This window comes from Pleurodeles waltl, chromosome 8 (genome assembly GCF_031143425.1).
Source record: "Pleurodeles waltl isolate 20211129_DDA chromosome 8, aPleWal1.hap1.20221129, whole genome shotgun sequence".
Classification (NCBI taxonomy): Eukaryota; Metazoa; Chordata; class Amphibia; order Caudata; family Salamandridae; genus Pleurodeles; species Pleurodeles waltl.
Genome location: NC_090447.1, coordinates 595416411 through 595440828, shown reverse-complemented (window position 1 = coordinate 595440828; position 24418 = coordinate 595416411). Strand labels below are relative to the sequence as shown.

General features: G+C 42.3%; 1 protein-coding gene across 7 annotated transcripts in view; it reads right to left on the bottom strand.

Annotated features, from left to right (window-relative positions):
- The window catches only part of RASA3 (RAS p21 protein activator 3), an 821322-nt gene that overhangs the window by 359438 nt on the left and 437466 nt on the right, over positions 1-24418 (bottom strand). For all 7 annotated transcript variants that reach the window (XM_069204628.1, XM_069204627.1, XM_069204630.1 and 4 more), the window contains one exon: positions 13153-13229. In XM_069204628.1, the coding sequence (XP_069060729.1) occupies positions 13153-13229 (77 nt within the window). The remainder of the gene's footprint in view (positions 1-13152; positions 13230-24418) is intronic.

The window sequence follows — 24418 nt, the reverse complement described above, 5'->3', positions numbered from 1 at the left end:
TAAAGTCCTGCTGACTGGTGAAGTCGGATTTAATATTACTATTCTAGAAATGCCACTTTTAGAAAGTGAGCATTTCTTTGCACTAAAATCTTGTTGTGCCCTTCAATCCACGTCTGGCTAGCTTTAGTTGACAGCTCCTTGTGCATTCACTCAGACACACCACAAACACAGGGTACTCAGCCTCACTTGTATACATCTGCATTTTGAATGGGTCTTCCTGGGCTGGGAGGGTGGAAGGCCTGCCCTCACACAAAGGACTGCCACACCCCCTACTGGGACTCTGGCAGACAGGATTGAACTGAAAGGGGGCTTGGTGCATTTCTTAGACACTCTTTGAAGTCACCCCCACTTCAAAGGCACAACTTAGTATAAAACAGGGCCTCTGCCCTACATCATCAGACACTTGCTGGAGAAGAAACCTGAACCAGAAACTACATCCTGCCAAGAAGAACTGCCTGGCTGCTCAAAGGACTTACCTGTCTGCTTTTCTACAAAGGACTGCTGCCTTGCTGTTGGCCTGCTGCCTTGCTGAACTCTTGTCTGGCTGTAAAAGTGCTCTCCAAGGGCTTGGATAGAGCTTGCCTCCTGTTCCCTGAAGTCTCAGGACCAAAAAGACTTCTCTCTTCCACTTGGACGCTCCGTGACCCGAAATTTTTGACACACAGCTTGTTCCGCGGCAAGAAAAACGCCGCACACCGACGCTGATCGACGCGACGCCTTCGGGACGACCGAAACTTTGACGTACGGCCTCGCAAGGACAACGCCGCCCGAGTTCCCAGAAGAAATCGACGCAACGCCTGCTGTGAGATCAAAACTTTGACACGGCCTCGCAAGGACAACGCCGCCCGACTCCCCAGGAAAAATCGACGCAACGCCTGCCGTGAGATCGAAACTTCGACACGCTGCCCCGCAGAACGACGCGCAGCCGGAAAACAAGCAGGAAAATCCACGCACAAACCCGGGACATCTGGTACTCCCCGCGAACCACAGAAAGAGACTGTCCACGCGGCGGAAAACGACGCACGACTCCCCGCGTGGAAAATAACGACGCAAGTCCGTGTGTGCTGAGGAGAAATCGACGCACACACCAGTTTTCCACGTATCTCTTCTCCTGTGGCCCTCTGAGGAGATTTTCCACCAGAAACCATGTACTTTGTGTTTGAAAGAGACTTTGTTTGCTTTCTAAAGACTTAAGACACTTTATATCACTTTTCAGTGATATCTTTACAAATTCATATTGCAACTTTGATCGTTTTGACCTGAAAATACCCAGATAAATATTATATATTTTTCTAAACACTGTGTGGTGTGTTTTTGTGGTGTTATGCTATGGTGTTGTATGATTTATTGCACAAGTGCTTTACACATTGCCTTCTAAGTTAAGCCTGACTGCTCGTGCCAAGCTACCAGAGGGTGGGCACAGGCTGATTTTGGATTGTGTGTGACTTACCCTGACTAGAGTGAGGGTTCTTGCTTGGACAAAGGGCAACCTGACTGCCAACCAAAAACCCCATTTCTAACACTTCCTTATTTGAATACACTATTATTTTAATTGATTCATTTTAATATTATTTAATTTTGTAAAAAAGTTGTGGACTCCCCCGTGGAACCCCAAGGTTCTTCAGACTACAGATTAAGAACCACTGCTCTAGAGAACCAGGACACGACTGCTGCAAGCCTCTGAACTCATCAAAAATGTGGTCATATTCACAAAGGTCAGGATTAAAACTTTGAAATTTGCTTCTTTGGAGCACATTTTTTAATTTTATGGCATTCAACAAGAATTCCATGAATGCTTGTAGAAAACCTGAACACTTGTAGCCTTCCAAGAGAATTTGCCTAATTTGTACCCGTCCACAATTTCCACCAGGTGACAAATTATATAAATAAAAATCCGAAGCAAATATGCATTAGCACATTTTTGCTTTTATCTTTATCCACAGGAGAAATATTCCCATTGATAAAATCCTTTCTCCTGCAGTTGGTTTAAATATGGTGGAGTGTTCCCTCCCCATTTCTATCTTAGGCTGCAGCATGCAGACTGCCACATTCCACAGAGTAGATGGTGCCCTCTTGAACACAGATGACCCATGCCTCCTGATATTGCTAGACCTCTCAGCTGCTTTTGACACAGTCCCCCGTCCCATCCCCATGCACATCCTGAAGTCTTTAGTGGGATTCCCGGCATTTTCCTTCACTGGTTCCACTCCTAGCTTTTTCACTGACACCAGTTTGCTCACATGGACACCTCGTGGATGCAAAATAACCCTATTATTTGCAGTGTCCCCTAGGGTTCCATACTATTTTCTTTAATCTTTAACCTCTACACGGAGCTAGCTGTTTGGTGCTCTTCTGACACATAACAGTATCAAGATTCATCAACATGCCAATGATATACAACTCTTGTTAAAAAGTCTCCTCTGCTTCAGACAACCACTGTCTCAAACACTGCGTGCACATCATACAGAACTGGATGTCCAGTCCCTACCTGACAGGTTTAACCCAACCAAGACAGAATTCCAGTTATTAGCCAAGAGTAACAGTTAAGAAACAGTACAAAGCTGGCTCAATGACATAGAATGTGATACCTTCGAACCCCAAGTTTCACAGAATGCCAAGTCAACAGGATTCATCCTTGACACTAACCTCACCCACAAAAAACACACTGCCAAAAAAATAACATGGCCTGGTGCAATAGTTTATTGCAGAAAGTGACTTCAGAACTATTGTTCAAGCCCTCCTATTTTTGCATTTGGATGGTGGTAATACCCTCTCCATGGCTTCCCAGACTCCACATTTGGACCTCTTAAGTACATCCTACACTGCAGCACTTCTCATCTAGGGCCTGAAGAAATCTGATCACATCAGCCTGATTCAACTCCAATAGCTCCTCTTGCCAGCGCACACCATCTTCAAAACCAGCTGCATCAATTACAAAGCCATGACAACCAGTTCCCCTGCTTTTCTTGCAGACAAGCTCATCTCTGGTTGGCACATCTACAACCAGTCAGAAAGGAGAGTATGGACCTGATGTACAACGCGATTTTGCGGTTGCAAAAGCCACATTTTGATTTTTGCAACCACAAAATGGCCTTTTCCAATGTTCCATCCCTATTTTGTGGGCCAGCATGCAAATAACGACTTGCAAAATAGGGATTGTGACTTTCAATTAGGACGGGGTGTTTCAAGGGCGTCCCTTCCTAATTAGGAGTCGCAGTGGCATGTATGATTGCTTTGTGACCACAATTGCAGTTACCACCAATTTAAATTGGTGGTAACCCATTTGCAAATGGGAAGGGGTCACCACAGGACCCCTTCCCCTTTGTGAATGGAAGCAAAAATATATTTTCAGGGTACATAGTGGTCGCACAGACCACTGCCTACTCCGAAAAAATGAAAAGAAAACTTTTCATTTTTTTTTTTTAAATGCATCCTGTTTTCCTTTAAGGAAAACCGGCTGCATTTCAAAATAATGGAAAAAGCTGTCAGTCTTATCCCGGTGAGAGGAATCTGCATTCCTGTCACCAGGATACTCCCGCACACATGCAACCACATACTCCCACACACAAACACACCCACTCTCACCCACCCATTTGGGTCATACACCCCCATTCACATTAAAATACATACACAAACAACGCACTCAAGCATGTATTCACTCCCTCCTCCCCCTCGAGCGCATACATACATTCACTCCCCCCATTCAGGAACACTCACACCCCCAATCCACTTACACACACACACACCCCACCCCCCCTGCATTCACGACATTCACACCCCCTCCCTTGTCAGATGATCCACTTACCTCATATGCCGAAGAGATCGTCAGGGAGGGAACGGGTCCCGGCACTTCCACCGCCGGCAACGCCCCACCATCAGGATACCAGGACATTCTGACAACCATTTCATGCTAAATTCCAGGCTAAATAATCTCTAGCAAATGTAATGAAGCATGTTATGCACCGTATATTTTTATTAGTGTTTATGCTAAGGAATGGCAGAATTGACTACCCTTCACCTTAATTCCCTGATAATAGAAAGTAATAACTTGCTAATTTAATCAAATAAATCTTGAGAAATATGAATAATGTGTTCAAATTGATTCCTGATAGAGTATAATATTAAGGTGTTCAAATCAAACATGCTGCAGTTGCACATACAGTTAATCAAGTGAATTTCATTTTTTGACATCAAAGAAGTTAGATCTAGTTCCAAGTCTAATATCCAACGAGGAGTAGCAGACCTTAAAATGAATAGGGATTAAGAAACAGAATATATTCACTGAAAAAAGTTAACAGGGACGTTATAGTTGCCAAACAGAATTAAAAAACACCCTAGAAATTCACTTAAAAAAAACAAAGGTTACAGGGACATTATAGTTAGGCTCACATTTTAAATTTACGAAACCATTGAAATTCACTTGTTATCGTTAGAGTTGCCTCAAGAAACTATAGCTTGTGCCCTGCGGCCAACCCCCTAAGCACCCATTTCCATGCTGTCCACAGCCCTTTGGGCGTGCGCAGCGGAAGTTGGCCACAGCATCTCTGGGTGTCAGAATAACTGTGAGAGGGTTATCTGGGGGTCAGAGTGTCTGTGAGAGTGTCTGTCTGGGTGTGAGAGTGCGTACATCAGTGTTTTAGTGGGTGTGTCAGTGTGTGCGTGTGTCTGAGAGTGTGTGCATGAGGCTGTCAGTGGAAGTTGCCGAGAATTGCCACTGTTCGTGTCCCCTTCCGTTGATTCAAAAGGGGTGAAAGGCAGACTGGGGGGGGGGGGGGGAGGGGGGGGAAATGCAAGACCCAAGGGCCTGGCCATAGCCCGAGAATCCTTGAAGCTCTCGAGTACCGAGTCTACCTTGTCTCCGAAGAGACAGGTGCCATCAAAAGGCATGGTGCCTCAGTCATGTCATGGAAAGCGCTCTGCCTAGTGAGTCGGTCATGTCAAGTCCACAATGAATTGTGAACGTTACTGTGCCTCTCCCATCAGCAACAGCCTGAGAGAGTACAGGCTGGGTCTTTGGCTGCACTTGTCCAACCATATCCCACAGTGTGTGGGAATAATCACCCAACTCCTTACGCCGGTCCATTTCCCGATTCGGAAGGTTGGTATTCAAAGGGTCCAGCAACCCCTCCCATTCATCCCCGAGGAGTAGCCCAGAGAAATAGGGCTCAGGATCCGAGCAATGAGGCAAAGCTCATGCTGGTGCCGGAGTTGGCGACGCCCATCCAGCTTCGTGTCGGAGTCTAGGATTACCATGGGGACAGTGCCACTGGTGGGAGGGACGCAGTGCCAGGAGCATCAGCATCGGGACTGTTGCCAAGGACAGTCAAGGTGGTATGACCAGCACCAGTCCAGACTCAGGCCTGGAGCCCTGGAACCCCTCAACACCTGGGCCAGAGCCGTCGGTGCGGATCCCTAAGGGTCCCCTCCTCCCCTGCAGGGCCCGAAGTTGCTACAGTGAGGTCAATCTGCCCAAAAATGAGGCTCTGGGCCTCATAAAGTTATCTGGGATGGGCAAGGGTTGCTCCGGCTCCTGGAAACTTGGGAAGGCACAGGGTTGGCACAGGCACAGGTTCTGCAGAATTATGTCTAGAGCACTGACACTCCCTCGTCAGCAAATAGACGAGGAGAAGTCGAAGAGCGATTTGGAATCTTGGATTTTTTTCTTATGCCTCCATTTATTTGATCGAATGGGATGACAATTACTTCAGACTCCGCAACCGGTCCTGAGATCTTCCTGTCGACCGAGACCTTGACCTGCATGGAGTTGTGTGCTGGGCTGCCATCCACTTTAGGGACTGCTTTCTCAAAGCCTTCGGATTCATGCATGGATCGTCCCTCCGAGCATGACTTCGGAGCATGGTCGCGCTCCAAACATCAGAAACACAAGAGGTGCAGATCTGTCATGGACATTGACCGATGACAGGATCCGCAGGGCTTGAAACCTGACTTCCTAGAAAACTTCCCTCGACACACAAGGTGAGTATATCTCGAAAAGTTTTGAAAAAAACCAAGCCAGTCAAAAAAACAACGGATAGGTGGCTCTCTTTGGAACAGCGCTGGTTGTACGGAAAGAAAAGAATTGATTTTGGTGCGCCTAGGTGGAGCCTATTTAGGAACGTGACGTCATTTCTGATGAGGATGACTCTGACGAAGGACACCGAGCTGATCGGCACCACCTACTTGCACAGGGGTACTGCTCACAAAAATCTTCCAGATCCAGTCTGACGCCTAGGGAGAATTCAAAGGTAAGGCATCTGTAGGTAGAAGTCTCTATCAGATTGGAAAGTAACTGCATTTGTATCAACAACAGCCACTGTGTTTCATGCATTACTGTTTTGCATACAATCCACCCACACAATAATTGCAGATTACAATAGAAATATGCTTCTAGCTCAAATGGACGAAAAGCTACTAAACTGCAGCACATGGAAAATTTAGCAAGACGGCGCCCTTTCTAAAAAAATAATTTGTTAACTTTCACCTGTTGATTTCTGTATTCATACATTTCAAGCTGAGACTCGGAATTGATTTTGTAGTTTGAGTCAATGATAGCAAAAATCCCAGCTAATCTGAACACATCTCTAGTTAATGTATTGTTTATTGTTATAAGTAGGACTTCTTTCTCAGAGAAAAGTTTTGCTTCACTGTTGATGAAAATTCATGTTTACATGGTGTTTTTAATTTTACAAAATATCACTCAGCATGTGTACAATAAATATTTCTCAGATGCCATTACAATCGGCTGCAGGTTATACGTTAGCAATGCCTCACATTGCTATAAAACGCAACTGTCCATAGTGGGCTTAAATCATGGGAAACAGTTCAGTGTTATGAAAAGTAGTATATTAGGTGTCATCCACTGCAACAACCATTTCGTTCCTGGGGGAGAGAGAATTATTACAGTATAGTTGCAATGTCAGAGTCATCAGATAGTGATACAAAACATCGGCATTGTTCCGCAGTATTCAGTCCATTGTCAACAGAGATGCCATTATGCACAGAATAGCATGCAAATCCCAACTTGTGGTTCACTGCAATCATGATTGATGTTTTGTTTTTCTTTATGGTTACATTATGACATAACGACCTATCCACAGGCATTCAAATTTGACGTTGGTCCATTCTTCTGTCAAAAACAGTGACGATCGGATGTTTGGAACACACACTGCATATGCTTGAAACGCACAATGTATCCCAAGCCTCGTTCTTGATGCAACCAACCATCAAAAATAAGCATCAGCGAGTCTCGCACTCAGATTCCAGTGACGATCAACGACACAGAACTGTATGAAGCCGCCGAGCAGTTTATCCTTCAATACCATATAGATTGTAGTCGATATACCTCAGGCTTACACATGGGGGCCTGTCCGTTCACAGCTAAGCAATAGCCATTGTCGAGTTTGAAACATGGGGAGATTCATTTCTCTCCACGCACTCAGAGGGCACTTCAGCTCTGCTAATGTTTGGGTTTAAAAATAGTTTGCACATTAATGTTTCTACCCCTGCATGCCTCATTTTAGGTTTTTGCTCATGCGCCTACATAAATATGGCCTTCTATTTTAAATACCACTGATGGGCAACTAACTCGTGCTGCTTCTCTAATACAGTGGAACCAGTTTACATTTCTATACTAGGTGTCTGTCTGGCCCTTACAAGTAGCTTCCTCAATGTTTCTGACATGAAACACAAGACCACACAACACATAATCTAACTCTTTGATTAATCCATTACAGATGTCCCTACATCAGTAATGTCCTGATGAGACCCCTATATCATGTGAGGATCAAACCACTGTTGACAACTGAATAACAAACAAACTTCAATGACTGAACCATTAAGGACTGCAAACAGCTGTTTATAATAAAGATTCTCATAATTGTCACTCTTTGTCTCTATCACTTCTTGCTTGTAATGTTTCCATTATTTGCACCGGGGACACATTTCACACGCTAGTTTGTACAATGACTGGACAATGTTTTTTGGTGAATATTCTAGGAAATATAATCAAATGTGTTAATCTATGTTGCACTATAAATGCTGACATTTAATTGCGTACATTGGTTCCCTGATTATTTTAAGTTTATGAACTAATAATACGTTTATGAAATAATACCAAAGAGAAGCATAGTTTTCAGATAATTGTTAAATACCCATGTTTCCAAGGGTTTAAGAGCAAGCTCTTGTTGTATATATTTTGTATCTTTTGGCATCAACTATGTGACAGTCGCACTTGACACAGAGCAACTTGCAATTTCTACTGTGTTATTATGTACCGCTAAGACATATATTCCAACCATCACTAAACACCTTGTATTGCTCCTGTTCCTATGTTGCCTTAATGTGTTGTTCTACTTCTATGTGGGGATCTTAGTTTATTTGTTTTTTGTCTGAGTATAAGGGATATTCAAGAAGGCATCTGTGATAGGATATGGCTTGTGTTGTTTCTTTCGTGACTTGCATAGGAGGTCATTCTGTGATGTTATGGGTCTGCTGGGATGAGAAAGTATGTAGGGAACAAGAAAGCATCTGGACTTTTGAATCCAAATCTGAAAGTCAAAAGCTATTGGACCTTTTTTTAACAACGCTTAATCCTTTCACTACTGAAGAAGAGATCCCAACTTCAGTTTGTAAGGCTTGTTGCTGTGATCACTTTGCTGCAACCTAAGTCTTTGAATGTAGAAGAATTCAATTAAAATGCTCATATGTAAAAGTGAATGCAGGCAGTTAAAATGGGTGCCAGAGGTACCCGATGTTGGAAAGCACAGTTGTAATGAAGGGTGTGATCTCTACAAAGAAGTTGTATGGTATTCTTTTGTCTTACAGCTTCAGTGAACGTTCCTCTGGTCTTAGGAGAGGACTACAATTTCTTGGATATGCTGCGGTTAAATCCCTTTACCAGGTTTCAGTGACATGGGAGGAATGTAAACGAACATGAAGAATGTACTGAGTTAAGCCACCAGTAAAAGGTTGGAGAGAGAATAAAGACATGTCCCAAGGTTCATTTGACTGAACTTTTGAGACGTGACCTAGTATCTGAAAAAGGAGGGAAAACCACACCTGTATGAGAGTGAGGTGACAGGCAGACTTCGATGTAGAGCACAAGGAACCAGTAGCGGTCAAGCTACACCTCAAACACACTCATCAGCATCTTATTTCCCATACACCCCAAAAAGAGTCCCTGAATATCAGATTGCATGATGTAATGTTGTCAATGCCAGCAGAGGTAAATATATGGAGACACTAGTTACAGGATGAGCTGCAAATGTTCCCTGCCCTTAAAGAGGAGGCTCCCAGTGCTTGGGAAGTTTAAGACATGGTGTCCCTTCACAGAAGTCCCAGCCAGGGCAGTTGGTCTAATCAGTTCTGAGAAATGGTCCAACCTGTGCCCTGAGGGTGCAGAATCTTTGATAAGACAACTTATTTTCTGCTATATACGCCTAGCTATAGTCTGATTTAGGCATAGTGTATTGTATGCCATTTTTACTCAGCAGATATTAATTCATGTGAATAAATGAGAGCAAAGTACTCCAAAAGCAAACATTAATAATAACTCACATGAGAGACCTCTATTTATTTCAGGAGAACCAAAACAGTTTCTGCAGTTTTTTTCTCCCATGTGTGGAATGTTCTGTGGTGCAGTATCAATAAATGATTCAACTTGACCACCATTATTACGTAATATTTTTATATTCTTAGCTTAATGTCAATAAAAATGCACAAACTTCTGCAAACTAGCCATTAAATTCTATAATGTGTTGATCAATGTATATGCTTACATATATGCCCTTTGGCACCTCATTTGAATCAGATTATGCTCGCCACGCACCCAGACCACCAACAGCGCAATGACATTTTATATCATTTGCCCCCTCGATTTCACAATGCTGGTCACATCCCATTTGACTTCCGATTCAATGTGTGAGCTGGATAGAGGGTGTTTAGCTTCTTATTAAGCTAGGGAGTGTTAGGACTAGGATTTCAGTTTTGGAACTGCTGTTCGAATATAGGCCTGGGCGGAGTTCACAGAGTCTGACTCCGTGGAACTCCGCGGATTTGAAAAAAAAACTCAGTTGAATGCCGCAGAGTTCTGTGATCCACAGAGTCCTTAATTCACCCGATCTTGGAAGTGCTAAGCAGGGTCGGGCCGGGACTGCCAGGCCCGACCCTGCTCTAGCGCTTCCAAGATCGGACGCATTCAGGAGAGGGCCGTAGGCAGTGAAAGATGCAGTTTCAGGCCTCTTGTGCACTGGCCTGCTCTGTGCCTACGGCCTTAGCCTGAATTCAGGCGAGGGCCGTAGGCAGCAAAGCTGCCATTTCAAAGCCTTGTTTGTGCACCAGTGTGCACCACAACGATAAAAGAGAGTAAGAGACGAGGACTTACCAGGGTCTTCCAGGGGGTCATACTTTCCTCGCCATGCAACGAGTCTCTCTCTGCCGCGGCTGCCTCCCTCTGTGCTCTGGTGCATGCTGCAGCCCAGTTATGGGCTGCACAATGCAAGCACAGACTGTCTGTGCTTGTGCTGTGCAGCCCATAACTGGGCGACAGCGCACACCGGGTGAGCTCTACTCCACTGGCAGGGCTAGCAGAGTTTTTAGACTTACTCCACAGTCCAAGCAGAGCGCTAAGTTCCAAAGACTCAGTTAGCTCCCCCAGCAGAACAGAGCTTCCTGCACACCCCTATTCGAGTACCACTAAGTGATATCATGTGCATGCTTTGGCTGTAGTAAGTAATTACTGGTTTAGAAATGGGTGTTGGGCAAAACCTCTATAATGAGGCCTATTACTTCACAGTTGGATTTGAGGGAGAGTTCCAGGTATATTAAGGTGAGAATGCATAACTTTGGCTGTGCAAGAATGCGTTGCAGGAGAGACACAAAATTGTAATCAACAATGCGTCTATTGTGTGTTTTCATTCTACTAATGTAAAGTGGAGCATCCATTGTACTACTGAAGGTGCATTCACAGAAGAAGATTCATAATTCATATATAAGAATGTTCAAATGGTGATTTTAACATGTTGGATTGTAATACATGTGCACATTTATATTCATGTATTTTGAATAAGAGAGTATGGTGAACTTACATATAATAATGTTTATTCATAATTTGTTGAAATATTAATTGAAGATGCATGTATAAACAAGTATTTGGAATGTGCATTGAAGTATCATACTAAGTTATCGTAACTAAAGGCCTGAAATGTTGATCTGTGTGTCTAACCTTCAACGTGGAGTTTGCTCATGTTACAACAATCATTATTTGCATGTGCGCCCGACTGAGTCTACAGTTAATGAAAGGCACACTGTGTATTTGAGAGAGTAAGATGCAGGAGGATGCTTTGGCAAGGACAGAGAGAGTGCTAACAAACTGAGAAGGAAGATTCCTATTTTTGTACCGTGCTCTTAGAGACTCTCAAGTTCATCCTGATGTTTGACTCATGGAATGAGAACTTGAAGGAAGTTGCCAATTTCAATTGTGCATGGAAGATGCAAAACTACTGGTGTTGATGGTGTGGATTCTCGAAGATTCTACAAGATCGAATTGGTATTCACTTAGCTAGACAAGAGCAGCCCCCTCTACCCTTTGATGACAGCAGATTCCCCTGAGACTTCGAGAGGTACAGACCTCACTATTCTAAATGCAGATAAGTGGCTTCATTCGATGCAACACCTCTCTAGCAGAACATCTACTGAGGTTTCTGTTATGCTGACACTTCACTATTGTTTCCATAATTCCCAGTGTTTTCTGAGAGATAATTAGGATTTTCATATAGCTTAGCTAGAATATTTAGGATAAACTCGTTTTTCAATGATTAGGCAAGAGGACAGCGACTTGTATACTGACCATCACATCCTATTTCTCCTCTTTTGTATTGCTGCAACTGAGATGCTTGTATGCCTTACGGTTGTACGATTTAATCTGATTCAACACTTTACTTCACCTTTGGTGACTCTGTACTTATCTAGCATGTTTTTGAGACTCATTTACATAGGCTTGGCCTTAGATTTCTAATAAATCTTTAATATTTACTCTTCGTCTCCGAGACTTAGTGTGTGGCCAAATGGTTTACACTGTTAACGGATTTGAAATGCTGATTTTAAGTGCCTTTACCCCTCGAGACTCCTAAAAAGGTCCAGAGAAAAAAGAGAAAGAAGAAAATGGGCCCGAGTGTACTCAAAGTTAACAGTAGCTTTGTGGATAATAAAAATTTCAAATAGAACCCCTGACTGTCAGTTCATAACGATTTTTATAGGGAGCAGATCCTGTTCAGCGGGTGTTTGTGAAGCTTCACAAAACGTTTCACTTTACAAAAGCCCAAACTATTGGCTTTATTACAGTCTGCTTTTTAAAAGTTACCATCCTTTGTCATCAACGGTGTGATAGGCAAAGACCAAGCTTTCTTGAAAAATATTCATGCTTGCAGATATATGCAGATTTAGGGAATATTAATTTTGGACCAGATTGCTCTACGGAATTCAACCAGCAAAGAGAGAAGTAGTGTATAGATTTATGTCTGGCTGTGTGTGCTACTGTTGCAACAGAAGACAACCTGGGAGAGTGGGGGAAGCTGATGACACCTTCCAAGTGATGGTAGGAGTAGCAGTGATTATTAAAACCATACTTGGTCAGACATCCTCTGATCCACTGTGAACAACACGCCTGCAAGACATAACACACCTTCTCCTCATCCGCTGCCCTAAAATGTAGAAGCAGGGGATAGAAGCAGAAGCTAGCAGGAGATAACAAACCTTCTGAAGGAAGCCATCCAGGAGGTGATCTCTGTATCCTGCAAAGTTGGAGAATTTGGTGACCTCATTGAGAACACACTTAAAGAATCGGTTTTGTGCATTAGTGACAACTGTATTCTTTTACGTTTATCACTCTGCCATATATTTTTAAATAAATACTGTGCTGTTTCTGTGTATTTCATATTCTGAAAATGTCAACGCCAACGCCATCTTTTCTCCGAGCCTGCTTGTCAGTACTAAATTTGAACAGACAATTTCTGACAACCGTTTTGTAATTTAGACCCGTTCAACGTCTGTCTTTTTTCTTTTCATAATGGCCATAATACTTCTTCTACTGGTGTTAAATTCGTTCAGAAAATATCAAACTCATTTTTCAACAGGGCGTAACAGTTCATGCCTCACCGTGTAGCAAGTTTATGGCAAATGGCACCAGTGTCTGTTATGACTTCACTCAGTCGGAGTTCTAAATGCACCTTTCCCTGAAACACAAAATAGCGGAAACATAATGTGAATAATTCAGTATGTTTACTCAGACGTTTTTCATTTTAAATGGCAAGTCAAAAGTAAAAACCTTGACTTTACGTAAAACAACAACCTTATGTATTCAAATAATTACAGAGATTAAAAAAACATTTCAAAACTGATCTTTGAAGTTGAAAACAAGAATAGAGCGTGTGGATAAAAATATGGGCTTCGGGTAAGTCACTGACACTTCAAACGCAGTTTGCAACGTGAGGCATTACCACAAATGCCAACACTTAGGGCAAAATGGCATCTCGGTAAATAAAAGTGTCAACATCCAAATACATCGTTTTCCAGCTGTAGAACACACCAAATAATGCTTCCATCACCTCATACTTGGAGCATGCGCTGCACTAAGTGGAGGAGAGTTTCCTCTGCATGAAGGGACTCCAAGATAAGGAGAAGAAACTGACGAGCCCACATCACTAATCTTTGGGTCTTGGATATTCTACCTACACCGATCACTCAACAAGACAGGGACTTGGAGAGTCATTTCGAATCTATACTTCTGTTCACTCAACAAGTTATTGCAGAGGTCAAAGGCATCAATTTTCAGTCCTCTTTGCTTTCAAAACTCCTCCAATTACTCTGAACCAATAACTGATTGGGAATGACAAAAGGCATTGATGTATTAAACCGGGACTACTGTAATATAATCTATACTGTACTCCCTAAAACATGTATAAAGGCTACAGATCCTAGCAGCAAGAATATGCGCAAACTTCAGCACGCATAGGCATCTCTATTAAATCTCTATTAGCTTCCATTAGTAGCCAGGATTAAATTCAAGTTTCTCTTAACATCCATAAGTCTGATGGGCAAAAGCCAAAAACATCTTCTAGAATCCTTTGTTCCTCATCCGCCCACCTGACCCATCATCTATGAACATAACTTACACCTGGTATTTCTCTTATTGGAAGCATTTTCACAGTTGCGTTAGCTTGATCTGCTCCTGCCGAAGGCACATCTGTTTTCGCCTTCTTCTGATATCTTGTCTCCGCCTTTCTATCTTTCCACTTATCTATTGCTTCACATTTTGAATGTACAAGATCAATTCTTTAATGTGCAATTTTATTCCAGGAGATCTCATGTCAGCTATATCCTATACGCTAAACTCTGATGTGTAACTTCTCTGTAAAGGCTTTGACTTCTCAAAATCTCACTATATTTCTCCTCTACTTCAGCTAATCTTTCAAATGTTTGTCCTGCATGTTGAGTAATGTCTTTACACACAAACGGCAGATCGTCCTCTGCATAAGTCTCTAATTGTGATGTGTCTACGGTTCTTAATACAATCTCATTCAATTCCAATTTCAGTATGGACACATTCAGTGATCTGTCCCTCTCAGGCATCTCTCCTGTTCTTGCATTGCACTTTATTACACTGGTTGCAACTTCAGGACTCAAATTATTTAGTCAGTCATTTAATAGGTGTGCGGTAAAACCTTGCAAACTCACAGGATCATTCAGGAACATTTCTGCTCTTGGAGGACCTGGAATCTGCAGACATAGGATACTGGCAATAGACATGTTCTCTGGCGTTTTAAAGGGTATTCTTCCTGGTGGGCTACTACAATTGAGGAAACCTCACAACAGTAGCAAATACTGTCTGCCTTGTCATTGAAATCCATGTTGGGGTTAACCGCCTCGGAAGAGAATGAATTTCCTCCATTCTTGAAACATCCGAATATACTGATCTCTGCACACTGTTTGGAGTCATTTCATTAGATGTAACTCGAGTATTGGGCACACCTGGGACATTTAATGAATGTGCTTTACTTCCAGACATACCTGCACTGTACAAAGGAACAACTGGACCGATAGTCACAGTAAGTGTTAATGCACCTGGACTAATATCATTTGTCTGATTCGAAGGAATAGTCACTCCCACACTTTGTCCTGACAAAGCAATACTGAAACTTGGCAAAACATCTAGTGTGGGCTGATTTGGACTGAACATTTGCACAGACTGATTTGAGTCCTAATTTTGTACTGACTAATTCACGTAAGGTACCTGCCTCAACTGGTTCATTTTCAAATTCAATACAATCTGATTCACATTAGAATTCGACATCCCTAACACTGTGCCTAATTATAGTGTCTCCCCCCTTGTGGGAGAAACCACCACTCTGTTACCAGATCTGTTGTAGCATATTTCCTTCTCAAGATTTATGCTAGGAGGAGGTTGATAAATATTTTCACTAAGCATATAAGGGTGTGAAGACACAGTATCAAATCTTCAACAGTCAATTATATTTACAGGATGACTCGTTTAGCCACACAAACGATACTCTGAGCTGAAATAAAGTTCAAGGGCTTTTATTACAAGTTAATGCTTAGAAATACATACATAATTCACAAACCAAACTATAAAAATACAGAATCATAATAGGTTGCCCAAACCTCAAAGAAGTTCAGACAAACTAACATCAGAAATACTAAGCACTCAATGACAGCAAAGCACAAAAGCAATAGAAAAATCTGAAAAGGAGGAAACATGCGCTGCCTAACCCTGCTAATCATTCGACAATTCTAATTCTACAGTTCTAATAACCGAGGCAAAGGGTAAACCCTAAGAATTAACTATTCAATTTAGCATGTGTTGGGACAAACACATGTGGGCTTAAAAGCAAAATGCATAAAGAGGACAAAAATAATTTTGAAAAAGGAAATCTGGGGAATCAAGAAACTAGCTAAGGTTAACAAAAAGTAGGTAAAAAGGGAAGGCATCAGGATTTCAGAGGCTCGATCAAGCGTCTTCTTTTTTAGGTCTGGGGAAAATCTATCCAAGTCTCAGCATGGCATTTCAAATGGGCAAAGGGTAGAGAGGGCTATACCTCTCAAAGTCCAAGGGACTCAGCAAGAGGTGAGATATAGAAAGTATTCTGATTCTGCATAAAATCCAGCTGGGGGAACTGTATATTTAAGTTCATAGGGCATGATGATTTGTTCATCATTACTCCAGATGACGCAAAATCTGGTACACTCTGTCCAGCTTTGTGTGGATCTTAGTTATTAGTGCCATCATTACCTTCTCTCCTTTCAAGAGATGTGATAAGTCACCCATTGCTGCAGTGGTTCTGGAAGAACTGCTCAGCCTGTCAGTGCATAACATATAGGTTTAGACGCTACCCTTAACATACACATGGCTCATTCTTTTGTGTGTTCCCCACGGTGCCTCCAACTACCAATTAAATATAACACATGATTAATCCTTATGCTCAAAAACAGAATTAGAGTGTAGTACAGAATAAGTGCACATTGTTTTTGTGGGATTACTTTGCACAGATATGATGTATATATCCAACCAGTGGGCATTATTCTATTTAAACATGTAACCAAAAGTCTGTACCCAACAGCCTTTCTGTATAAAAAGATATTAAATTGTTGTTAATCGCATGGGTAATAAACAAATAGAAAATAGTGCAGATGGTGCAGTGCTCAGAAGTTGTGAGTATTTGAGTTAAAACTTTGAGATGCACATATAAATATATATATATATATATATATATATACACACACACATATATCTATATATATATATATAGATATATTTCTCCAAATGACCGTGATCAAGACCTTGGTGGTTGAAACGCGATGGTGGTGTTTGGGTTACTCATCTCAGTTGGAAGAATACATTTCAAACAAAAGGATTCCTGTGTGCCATTGTTTGACTTTGTCTCATTTGTTGGATATATATGGAAAATTTCACTTACCCAGTGTACATCTGTTCGTGGCATGAGACGCTGCAGATTCACACGCTGTGCATTATCTTGCCATCGAGTGTTGGGCTCGGAGTGTTACAAGTTGTTTTTCTTCGAAGAAGTCTTTTCGAGTCACAAGACCGAGGTACTCCTTCCTTTCAGCTCCATTGCGCATGGGAGTCGACTCCATCTTAGATTGTTTTCTTTCCGCCATCCAGTTCGGACGTGTTCCTCTTCGCTCCGTATCTCGAATCGGGAAAGTTAGCTAAATAATCGAAAATTCGACTGTATTGTTCTCATTCGGTACCGGGTTAGTGTTATTGTATCGGCACCGACAACAAGAGCGCTCCGGCGGCCCTTCGGGGCTTCCGTTCTTCACTGGGGCCTGGTCGGCCCGACCACCTCCATCGCCGAAGACTAATGGACCAGACCCCCTTCCGCTTCTGTCCGAAGTGTCATTCGAAGTATCCCTATACAGACCAGCACCTAGTCTGTAATCTGTGTTTATCACCGGAACACAGGGAGGATACTTGCGAGGCCTGTCGAGCGTTTTGATCTAAAAAGACCCTGCGAGATCGACGAGCAAGAAGATTGCAAATGGCGTTGACACCGAAAGAGCAACTCGACGCCGGAGAGGAGGAAAGCATTTCCATCCAGGGATTGGACTCGGACAAATCCGAAAGTGACCGAACCTCGACAGTGTAGAGAACAGTGAGTAAACCTGCCCCGTCCAAAACTCACACAAAGATCTTTAAGGCCAAGGGGACGCCACCGCCAACAGGCCATGGCTTAACCCATCGAAAAGAAGGTGACCAAACATCGGCACCGAAAAAGGGCAAGGATTTGCCGAAGAATTCCAACTCCGGTCGAGATTCCGACACCGAGAGTTCGACTCACCCAAAGTGAGGAAAATATCATCGGAACCGAAAAAGACAATATCTGAAACCTCAGTACCGAAAAAAAGCAGCTTCGGAGCCGAAAAGAAGCTCTTACACAGAAGAGCAAGGACTTTCCAGCCAAATGAAGGAAAGACATAGGTTTGAGCAGGAATTAAGTATGGACGAACCAGACCATACACAAAGGAGGTTGCATATCCAGAGAGAGACTGGAAAAATACAAACTCTCCCTCCAATCAAGTCTAAAAGAAAACTGGCATTTCAGGAGACAGAAATGCAGCCTAGGTCAAAGGTGGCTAGAGAAAAATCCCCACCACAAAGGTTTTCACCACAACCGTCCCCACCACACTCACCACAACTGTCTCCAGTGGGAACACCTCCAATGCAGTCACCCACACATACAGGGATGACACAGGATGATGCTGATGCATGGGACCTATATGATGCACCAGTATCGGATAACAGTCTGGATTGTTATCCAACAAAGCCGTCACCTCCAGAGGACAGTACTGCATATACGCAGGTACTATCCAGGGCAGCTACGTTCCACAACGTAGCAATGCATTCAGAGCCAATCTAGGATGATTTCCTGTTTAACACCTTGGCATCCACCCACGCTTCCTATCAGAGTCTGCCAATGCTCCCGGGTATGCTCAAACACGCAAAGCAAGTATTCCAGGAGCCAGTTAAAGGAAGGGCTATCACACCTAGGGTGGAGAAGAAGTACAAGCCTCCCCCAATGGATCCTGTGTTCATAACACAACAACTTACACCAGACTCAGTGGTTGTAGGAGCAGCAAGAAAGAGAGCAAACTCCCAGTCGTCAGGAGATGCTCCACCTCCTGACAAAGAGAGCAGAACGTTTGACGCAGCGGGTAAACGAGTGGCAGAACAAGCAGCCATGTGTATCTGCAGCTACACATGCCACCAAACATATATACATATATATATATATATTCAAGGTTGACAGAATAATAGAGAGAAAACGAAGTCCAAACAGTTTTTTTAGATTTCCAATTCTAATGTGTTGATAGGACAACCCTTGAAGTACTGTCATCATTTTCATCCAATAGTATATTTCCAAGGGACTCAGTAGGACGGTTACGTCAGAACAAAAAACATGTGTCCATAAACCTCAGGAGTGATTCAGCTCTTAACTTCTTCCAGATTATAATGGCATCTGTCTCCAAAGCAAATTATTTTCCAGCAATGGTGATTCAACAGTACTATTCTGAAAGTAGATTGGTTCCGTCTTAAGTATCTGAATCCAATTGCCACCGATCACTATCTGATGACTTATCAGCGGCACTCAGATTCACATACTTAAGATTTGAATCACAGAGTACAGGTTTCCCTCGTGTAACCTTGCAGCCAAAACAATACAGGGGAAAACAGATCTCATGGGCTATATTGTGTCTTACTTACAAAAATGTAAGGGTCTGATTTACTAGACCAGTGTTATTCAAGGAAACAGCACTCTCAGTTACTTATGGGCCCATGACGTATTTGGGAATTTGGCTTTGTCTTCTGACCTTGACTTCACTACTGCTCAATACGTTTTTGAGAGTGCCCAAAATTTCTCAATTATTTTGCTCACTTTGTTCGAATGCTTGTTTAGATCCTTCTCTACAGCCTGAATAAATGTTTATCAATAAACTTGAAAAACGCTCTTTTACGATTCAGAATACTTCTCCATTCCAACAAAAACATTTAGATGGAGCTCCCACCAGGAATTGGTACTTAAAATCTAATTCGGTTTTAATCGATGTACTGTAGATAACTGTTTTTGAAACAATTACTTGACTCAAATATCTATATAGCTGGCAAACATCCCCTCAAATGCCTGGGCCCTACCCTCTGCACTTAGTTGCAGGAAACAAGGCTGTCTAGTGAGGAAACCACTTTAAAACATGCTCACAGTGCATTCCAATAATGAAGAAAAAATTATGTTATTTTATTGCTGTACTTTTTCTAGAGAGAAAATTATATGTAATTCATTTGGGAAAAGATATCATTCGAAAGCTGGAAGAGGTAAACAACCTCAATTCTGTTAGTCCCAGAATTGCTCGTTGTCCCCCCTACCCGCCTTCCTGAAGAGCTGTGCTAATGTAGACCTTTGGAGAGGTTCTGGTTGACTAATGTGCCAAGATTGCCGATCAAGTGGAAATGACATGCCTCCAGGCACTTCGCAGGGACCTTTCCGAATTAATTTAACCCAAGTGCTTACATCAAGGCGGCTTCCGGAGACCCGCCAATGCAGCCTGGTACTCAGGAAGCATTTGCAATGTTCTTGTCACGAACTAAAGTAAGGGATCTCCAGCTCATAAGTAGCTTCCTATTAAATTACAGCTGGGGGTGTACTTTAGTCGGAATTTTCCAACAAAGGCAAAAATTAAATTAAAACAAGCCACATTTTTGAAGAATGTTGGGTTGCACCTTGCCCACTGAAAGACAGCACAGACACATTTGAGTTTGTTCTATGTAGAGCGCTTAAACCCTCCAGGCATCTTGCTTCATGGTGGTTCAGTGGCTGTCCTCAGGATGATGGTTCTGATGTTCCCAGGCTATAAATTCACTTCACATATCATTGCTGGTTTAAATCAAGCGAATTTGGCTTACAGACATACGGTGAGAGGGAGTTTATTCAAAACCCTCATGCAAACGTTTTACTTCTTAGAACATCTGTCTTCCACTTTGGAATATACCTTGAATTTGATCTGTGGGCCTGGTTATGTGACATAAATGTTAAATAAATAAATAAATAAATACATAAATAAAAATAGGAGATGCAATATAGTATTGTATCTCTGTTCCCAAGTGCTTAGCTGCAGGATTCTGTACATGATAATGGCAGTTTTGAACTTGATTCTTTGCTCGGCTTTTAGCCAATTTAGATTCTCCTGAATCACTGTAGCACTTTACCAGAGGTTACTGGGGGGATATTTGTTGTTATTGTCTGTAGTGGATGAGTATGTAGCTGTGTACTTGAAAAGTCCTATTTTGTTAGGAAGTAGGATAAAGGATGGAATAAGTCTCTACTGGAGTCTGTGCAAAGAGGAAACCTCTTTTGGAAGAAAGCCTCACTCTAATGCTATCTGTATTTAACCACTGGCTCCATCTTGACCACTACCCCATTTTGTTCTTTGCTTAGCTGCAAGCGCTGTCACATTAGTGGCACAAGTATTTTTCCGTGCACAGTTCAACATGTTTTTCACTTCTTCTCAACAAGAACGGGCGCATGACATGGGGGGGCGGGGGGGGGAGTAGAAATGATAAGATGTACCAGGCTGAGGAAGTTTATGGTAAAGCAGGGAACAGCTCGGTCTTGGAAAACCACCATGAGATTTGGCCAGTCTCTAGTGGGTTCTTTTCAACACTGACCTGGTATGGCCAGCGTTTGAGCAACAACTTACTCAATGGGAGGGGAGGTTTCTAGAATTCTCCTCTCCAGTTTTTTAAAAGTATATAAAGGGAGGAAGCTTCACAACTGAAGAGAAGGAGCTCATCTGAGTAGGGACGCCTTGCTCAGAAACTAATCGCATAGCGGGCATTCTTCCTCTTTTTGGTTGTCCGGGTTCCACGACCTGAAGTTGGCAGACAAAGGGATGATATTGGTGTCAAGCCCCATGGTGCATTTTTAATTCTTATTTTTAGCTGTGTGTTGTGCATGCATGAATATGTAGTCTACACACACACACACACACATATATATATATATATATATATATATATATATACATACATATATATACACATATATATATATATATATATATATATAATATCCATTGTTGAAATATTGCAATTTTTGTTGTTTACACAATCATTATTCTACTGCTGTGATAATTTTTAAAACTGCACGTGTGTTGATGCATTTGAAATAAAAGCTCACATTATTCTCTCTGTGTATAAAACTTGGGAAGTGCTTTAATAAATTCATTACTCAGACTAAGACTGCTGCATTCTTTTCATTCCATTCACTTTGTTTTCATCACAGTCTGAAGGAGAGCAGAACACTCACCGCCTCATACACTCACTCTTCTAGTCAAGTTGAAGTCGGCCCACAAAAAGGTCAGTGGACAATAGCTTAAGGGAAACCTTATACAAAGGTTCAAAGAGAGCAGAAAGTGGGACACCGAGCCATAAATGGAGGCCACTCAAAGGACAAAGTATCCTCTAACCTTAATAGGTGTCGGTGGAGGCACATTGGATTAACACATGGCCCAAGGTGCTCAAAGAAATTAAAGGGGGGGGGATGGGTTCTGCCATGGTACTCTTGTTTGCAGGGGAACAGGAAAACTGAAGCTCTACAGCCCCAAACTGACACATTCCATACTGTCAATTTCTGACATACAAAAGTGTTTTACAGAAGTAGACTAGCTCACAGAGGGTAAGAGTTGTCTAGGGTTAATTTTTATGCCATCTGCGTTCGCCCCAAAATAGCAAATCTCCTCATCCTGAACACAGGAAGCCTTTACTGCTAATCTTGTCAAGAAGGGACCACTTCCTATTTGAGAATGGACGGGTAAATATTTTTTAAGAGCAGACAGTAGTCCCAAGGACCACTGCCTACTGTTAAAAAATTAAACTTAAACCTTTCATTTTTTTCTTTTTAAACGCATCCCGTTTTTCTTCATGGAAAACAGGCTGCATTTAAAAACAAGCATTTACAATGCAACAGGTCTCGCATTTCTCCAAGTTAGAGCTATTAGCAGTTGTAAACACCCAACCAGACTTTTCTTGCCACATTAAATGGGAAAAAAAGAGCGCAATCGAACTGCTATAGTTCACTTGTAGTGAAACCATTTCGGTAAAAGTGCAATTATCTACGAAACCAGCAAAAGTACAATTAACTATGTAACAGGGTCGATGTCATGGAAATCACTTCACTTCTGCCAAGCGAGATCAGCTGCGAACAAAGATAAAAAGTAGTCCACAAACCGGACGGATAACAGGGAGCTTTGCATGTTTTCAGTACTTGGTCGCTGCGCTCGGGGAGGGCTAACCACCGGAAAAGGCATGACGTATGCATGCCTTCCACCAATGAAAGCAAGCAGATTTTAACAGGCAAGCCCACGAACCAATGAAAGACACTGACGTGACGTGGACGGGGCTCCGAGCCCTTTTCTAACTCCTAAAGCGTCTCGCAAGCAAAAAGCATGCGTAAGCACATGCGACGCAGGCTCGACCCTAAAAACTGCTTTATTTAAAAGCAATCACAGACATGGTTGTCTGATGAGCCAAGCAGGCCACCATCTCTGTGATGGCAGCGATTCCTAATGGGTCACAAATTGCGACCTACCTCATTAATATTCACGAGGTAGATCAATTTGCGACCCACTACTAATCACAAATGAAACTCTGCAGGGTTTCATACATTTGAATTAGCAATTTCTCAGTTGCCTGTGATCTTGGTTCAGCATCTGCAACGAGGCAGTCAGCGTCTAGTTGTGGTTCCCTGGTCGGAATCTCCCTCTTGCGTGTATTGGGACAAGGAAGTGTTTTTATAACTAACATGTCAGCGTGATCACAAAATGTCCCTACGCAGGAATGCCAAAGACTAAACTCCTACCACGTCTATCGGCAATGTACCAGACTGTATCCTTGACTGAAGCACAGAGTGAAGAGGAATGTGTTATGGAGAACTCCAGTGCTGAAGTAGGCTAAACAGTGTGATATGAATAAAAAACAAGACCGTAGAACTGGCTATTTGAAAAATAACAGTACGAAGCCTAATAAAAAGCATTTAGAGCAAAGTGCACAGAGGCTCTAAGCTGCAAGCAAATGAATAAAATACATCCAGGGCAAAGTGCACAAAGGCCTAAAGCCTGAAGCTAATGCGCAAAGGATACGTAAAACTAACCACACTACAAGATTAAGAGGAGCTTCTTCATGAGTGTGGGAATTGGGAGGTAGTAAGGCTGTGAAGCTATAGGTCTGACTCATCTGAGATTGTTATCTATCAACAACATTGATAGGGCAACTTTACTAAGTGGTTGAAACAGATGACTTTTTAATGAGGAACTGCGACTAGCCTAGTCCCTCGAGGACATATTTACATAAGAAGCCTCAATTAATTAAGTTTCTTAAACTATATAATTGTACTTTTGTGTGAAAGCAGACAATGTAGTTGAAGAGCCAATGTAAAGACATTGAAACACGCCATAATCAATAAGCTATATAATTTCCAATTCTTCATTAATTAATTTGTTTGGACAACACTGATGACAATACCTGATCAGCGGCAGCATCTGATTCTCTTAATAAAGTAGGATAATGTGCTGGCTGCAGCATGTAAATTAGGCACATACTGCTGTAGGTCACCTCTGATCTTCCTTTAAATTACCCCACAATCCTCACCACAGAGGTATGGACAGTGGGCGTCTTTATTGAAAGAGCAGAGAATTTACATTTTCCACAGCTTTTTTTCAGAAACAAAAAGCAGGGTGGTCAAACACTCACGCTCATTTGTTCCAATCCAAACAAAAGAAACACATTATATTCTGTAACAGAATAGCCAACAGTGTAACTACATTTTTAATAGTA